The 5,504-nt window shown below is 42.4% G+C and overlaps 1 protein-coding gene across 1 annotated transcript in view; it reads left to right on the forward strand.

Moving 5' to 3' along the window:
- Positions 1-1,182: 1,182 nt before the first annotated feature.
- T265_14934 (hypothetical protein) overlaps positions 1,183-5,504 on the forward strand; it is a gene marked incomplete at both ends in the record, with an annotated part of 9,583 nt that continues 5,261 nt past the window's right edge. Inside the window, 3 exons of the mRNA XM_009175846.1 lie at positions 1,183-1,433; positions 2,516-2,568; positions 4,323-4,492. Of these exons, the coding sequence (XP_009174110.1) occupies positions 1,184-1,433; positions 2,516-2,568; positions 4,323-4,492 (473 nt within the window). The remainder of the gene's footprint in view (positions 1,434-2,515; positions 2,569-4,322; positions 4,493-5,504) is intronic.

A 5,504-nucleotide genomic window follows, 5' to 3' on the forward strand; every position in this document is an offset into this window, starting at 1 on the left:
ATCACCATTCGAGGTGACATCATCAGTGCGTTATTGTGGAGCGTAGTAGTGCGTGGCGGTGGGTTGGTGGTTGTGCGCACAACGTTGTGCGACACTGTAGAGTGAATAAGGTCAGTGATTATTGCACCGTATCCTTGCAGATATACAACCTTACTTTTGGACGGACGTCTATGAGCCGCTCTATGTTCGCCGACCCACTCACGATTGATGCTGAGACAATGTTTCAGCTTGTATTGTGATGTGGGTTGAAGCCGACTGGTCGGATCCAAACTGACTTTGTGGGGTATCACACTTTGAACCTCATCATTCATTGTGAACCCAAATTGTGAATTTCCGGTTGGTAGATATGAGCCTCCTTGGAGGAAGAAAAATGAAAAAGTGGCGACAGCAAGCCAGTGCAAAATAGCTCAAATCAGCACAAGATTTACTGGATCATCTTGGCATAATTTTGAGGTAGAGACGTTGGAAAATCGCTACCGTAACGAACGGAAAGGGGTTCGTAAGTGAAACTCCGCAGATTTTGTAAAGTATTAGGCCTTCGTGACAGTTCTGGTTTACGAAGGTCATGTGGGGATAGATGGTTAGTCAAATAAGACCGAATGTACGTCATCAGCTGCTTAGGACAGAGTGTATTTTAGTGCTTGAGTTGTTCCCTCATCTTGGCAGTTCTGTTTTCCAGCTCGAACTTTAGCCGATTGGGTTGGGTGATTGATATTCTATTGTGTATCGGAGTGAACCTTTTCTGCATTTCAGGGTGGGATGCTCATAAATGCGACTCCTATTTCGCTGCGCTGCAGTTACAACCAACTCCTAGGTAGCTGTGGTCTACACACAATATAAGTATCTTCTACTTTTTTCTCATGGTAATCCTTTGGCTGTAACCTCCATTTGGTGCCCGTCTACCATGTCTCATGAAGGAAGCACGAGGGCTGGAACACTGCCAGTTTGCCCAATTCTAGACAAGAGAAGTGGAGATGCTGTGGTTAGATTCGAACCTTGGACTCTCTGGTGATTAATTTCATGCCTTAACTACTGACCCATTGCGAGACAAGACGCCAATTACTACACTGCATCAGCAAATTACATAGATTGGGAAGGTTTACCATGGACGTTTTTTTACGAGTATAAACCAGCACAGTTTATTGATTCACTTTCCAGGTAACGTTTGATTTTCCTTGCCAGAAACGGTCATCCAGGTACTCACAAGCGTAAAGAACGTTCGCGTGAAGCTGCGCGATGCAGACGGAACCAGGAGAACGAATTATTCAAAGCGTTGGCCCGACTGCTTCCACTTCATCCGGAAATCGCCCCGCAGTTGGACAAAGCGTCTATCATCCGACTGGTAGTCAGTTATGTAAAACTAAAAACATTTCTTGGTGAAATGAATCACATCTATATGTCTGCTGAGTGCGACGATAGATCAAATTCCACCTGTAAGTTCATGACCTTCATATCGAATGGATTCATTGTGTAATCTTTGATGAACTCCTTCATGGTGAACTAAATTTCGCCGTCAATAGAACAGGAACAATTGCATCCGGACGTTACTGAGTGTCTCAAAACAGGAGTGTTGCGGTATTTCAAGATTTCTTCAGTTGCACTTAAAACTGGCTTGTTGAAAGGACTTAAACGATAGAGCTGAGTGTGATCAGGAACATTCCATTTTTCCTTTTTTTGTCATTATACATGAGTCACTTTCAAACGGCTGTCCATTCCTATTTTTTGTTCAACGCTTTCCCTCCCTTTCCTTATTAAGTACTGCTACTGAATGTCGATCGTTGTCTGTCAGTCGGCTGTACATTTGGTCAACTCTGCTACCCTCATGTCACCGGACAGTTACGTTTTAGCATTGTCTAACTACTCATGAGCAACTAAGAATTAACGAAATTTGGGAATGGGTACATAATCTGGGTTATCAAGATGACTAAACGGATGAGAGTACAACGCACACGCGAAATACACTCATTTTCAAACAAATTTGGTTTTGCAAGAGACTCACATGGAACCCAGCTGAATCTCCCAAGCAACTGAATTTGCAAATGAGTGTATTTCGCTAATTTTGTGCAATCGTGTTCAAGTAGAACGTAAGGTTGACGGAAACTCGGGGACTGTGCTTGTCTGGTGAGCCTCAAGAAGAGCGTACCCGGTCGTGGAAACCGCTCGTAGAAAACTTACGAGCATTGTATTAAGTCTATAGCACACAGGGCCTACGGAAATCCCATTATGAGTAGTATGTCACATCATGAAGATATACCCCGATGTCACGAATATCAGTGTATCAACCGATAGACAAAGTTTGTACGTCACGAATATCAGTGTATCAACCGATAGACAAGACAAAGTTTGTACGTTAGTCGAAGTACATCAGGAAGAGATGAGCCATTTGTTAACTTCAACCTAATTTGCGGATAGATGCATTTTACCAGTTGTGCAAGTAATTTGTTTCCCCAACCTGGTTGATTCCTTGGTTGATTCCTTTAGAAACTATGGTCTATTCAAACATTTCCTCCTGTAGATGAGTGCGGGAATTCAACTGTAATGGATTGGATGTTATCTGAACTGTTACAGGTAAGGTGGCAACATGGCCAATTCGCCAGCTACATAGCTCTCTGACAGCTTTCTCATTATCTTGGCAGCAGATATGACTATTCTGTACGTTTCGGAGACTGTCTCGGTTTTTCTCGGATTATCACAGGTAAGTTTACGGATCATAGCATCTTGGATATTTAAGTTAAAAATGCCAGTATGATCATCTTTCGTCTGTTTTCTTTTTGAAAACCTTGCACGTGGACGAGAATACCGGTAAATTTCATCATAGTTTCTAGTAACCTCAAAAACGTCCACTGTAAGGTGACAAAATGTTTTAATGTACTCTTCACAGTAGTTACGATCAATATTACATATAACATTAGATAGCCTACAGGTGTGAGTCATAACACTCACAAGGGTGTCTGGAGAAGTCTAATGACCTTGTTAGAAAGCAGCGTGTTCATGATGTAAGATCCTGTTGATGATCTTTATCACTTGGAAGCGCTAAAAAATACCGTTGATATCTCTACTCACCGATGTGACTTGTCAGGCAGTTTCAATCCGGATGTTGTTCCTTAGTGATCCCGCAAGTGGACGCATTCCCTTGAAGAAAGAATTTGAATGACTCTTTCTTCCAGTTGATGAAGCACACCGGACTCTTCCAGTTGCTTACGGGTCTGGCTCTTGAGTTTCATCTTAGAAGTCCCCTCCCCTTTCATGGAAATTCCCTCCCTTGGGTCTGAGTAAGCAGAAAGAGGGAATGTCTTAATGGTTCGTTTTTGTGCTTCCCTGATTTCAAGATAAAAGTCAAAACAGGTACCTGTGAGATATTCAAGCATTGATAATACGAGAAGGTTTGAAAGTCTTACTGAAGATTTTTTTCTGTTAGTGGTGTCAATCCAAGATAGTCTATAAGTGCATTTTCGCTTCACTTGTGGGACGAAATGTGCATTAATATTCAGATGTTTTGTACGAACGGTGTTTTGCACAACGGGGCAGAGACCCTATAGGCAGAGCGAGACATCTTGATTGACTCCGGTTGTGTTCGCCTGATTCTTCCACTGTCAGCGATTTCAGAATGTTGGGTGCCTTGACATGTTCAATTTCTCCAACCACCCAAAGGGAGGAGTATCTCGAAGGAATGCTGTCGATTTGTGGCTATTCTGCAACTCTACTCTACTCTACTCTACTCTACTCTACTCTACTCTACTCTACTCTACTCTACTCTACTCTACTCTACTCTACTCTACTCTACTCTACTCTACTCTACTCTACTCTACTCTACTCTACTCTACTCTACTCTACTCTACTCTACTCTACTCTACTCTACTCTACTCTACTCTACTCTACTCTACTCTACTCTACTCTACTCTACTCTACTCTACTCTACTCTACTCTACTCTACCCTACTCTGTCAGTCCTTCCTCACAGGTTAAAACGATGACTTGTCAGGTTATTAATACGTACCCCAGATGATTAGTTGTTTTCAACCGCAGTCTGTGAATACTAACAACAGAGCTTATGCAGCCTTCCCTCCAACCTAGGTTGATATGACGGGGAGAAACCTGCTAGAATACGTGTCTGGACAGAATATTGGAAGAAATACTGCTACGTTCAAGAAATCCTGCGCAAGGTATTCTTTTTATTTAAAATGATCTGTTCTGATATACTAAGGTAAGAGGAGGCTGTCACTCTCCATTCGTTTGAAGTCAAACCTTCCTAAGCGTGGACGTCAGTCCGATGGATATCGCGTAGGTGCTTCACCAAACTAATCCATTCCTTTCTCGTTCAAGAAGATTTGTTTGCAAATTAAAATGGCCTATTCAGAAGATTACAAAATCTGCTGGTACCTGGGTATTGCTGTCATACTGCAGCCGATCCGTGTTTCGGAATTGAGCACATCCTGTCATACGTATGTGCTTCGACTGACGGATGATCTTTGTATACAATACATTGAAAATTCGTAAGTCTCCTGTTCTTGATATAATCTTTTTTTTCAAGCTCCACCTTGACACCTGAACAACAGCGTGTTATGCATCTGAATATATATGACTGTTTTTTTATCTACCTGATACCCATATAAATTTTCAAACTGCCCTACTGAGCTGAGAGGAACTTCACGTAATGGGACAATGTTATCTTTCCTCGAACCAGTAGTAAACCGATATTTCTCATCAAACTGGTCTATTTGTGTCCAAGAATGTATGTAGCATCCATAAATTTTGCTTCAGGTTATAGAAAAACAATGGATATTTTAATGCGACCATTTCAGGGACAGCGTGCGGTGGACATAATAACTTTTAGGGACGCAACACAAGAGAGGAACATTGAGTTGGACACCGAGAGCAGTTTGAATTTATTGAATTTGGAGGTGGGCGCATGCACCATACTTGACAGTCTACAGAAATGAAGGTCCTATCTATCACCCGGAAAGACAGCTGTTGTATCTCTTCACCTGCCCTGACGCTACTGGGTTATAGTCAGAAGACAAGAAGACGACCTGAAGGAACTGTGTATTAACGCAATTACAAACTTCTATATATATGATTCACTTGTCACCGTATTTGATGGTCGATCCGCTGTCAACCAACCAGTGTGTCTCCTACACACCCACACCGGTTCTCGGGTGGTTGTTTCTTTGTCTCGGTTGATCATAGATGGCCGTCTGTGCGCTTGTGTACGGGGTGCCTTGGCCATGGAGTGGGTGTGAAATTTCTGTGTCCCTATTTGACCTTTCTCCGGCACATGATGAAATCGGACGTGATTCAGACGTGGGGGAATAATTGTACGGCTCTGTTTCACATGATTGTTCCGCTGCGCATTAAGTTGATGCGCGGCCGTATTAAGTATAAGTGCAAGGGAATGAATCTTATCACTCCAAATCTGATTAACTTGTTTCTTTTTCGGTGAGGGAGAGGTCAATTCAAATTAAAAAAATAATACAGAGGCATGTAATCGTACGCCTTTCTGATCAG

The sequence above is a fragment of the Opisthorchis viverrini genome, assembly GCF_000715545.1.
Source record: "Opisthorchis viverrini unplaced genomic scaffold opera_v5_297, whole genome shotgun sequence".
Classification (NCBI taxonomy): domain Eukaryota; kingdom Metazoa; phylum Platyhelminthes; class Trematoda; order Opisthorchiida; family Opisthorchiidae; genus Opisthorchis; species Opisthorchis viverrini.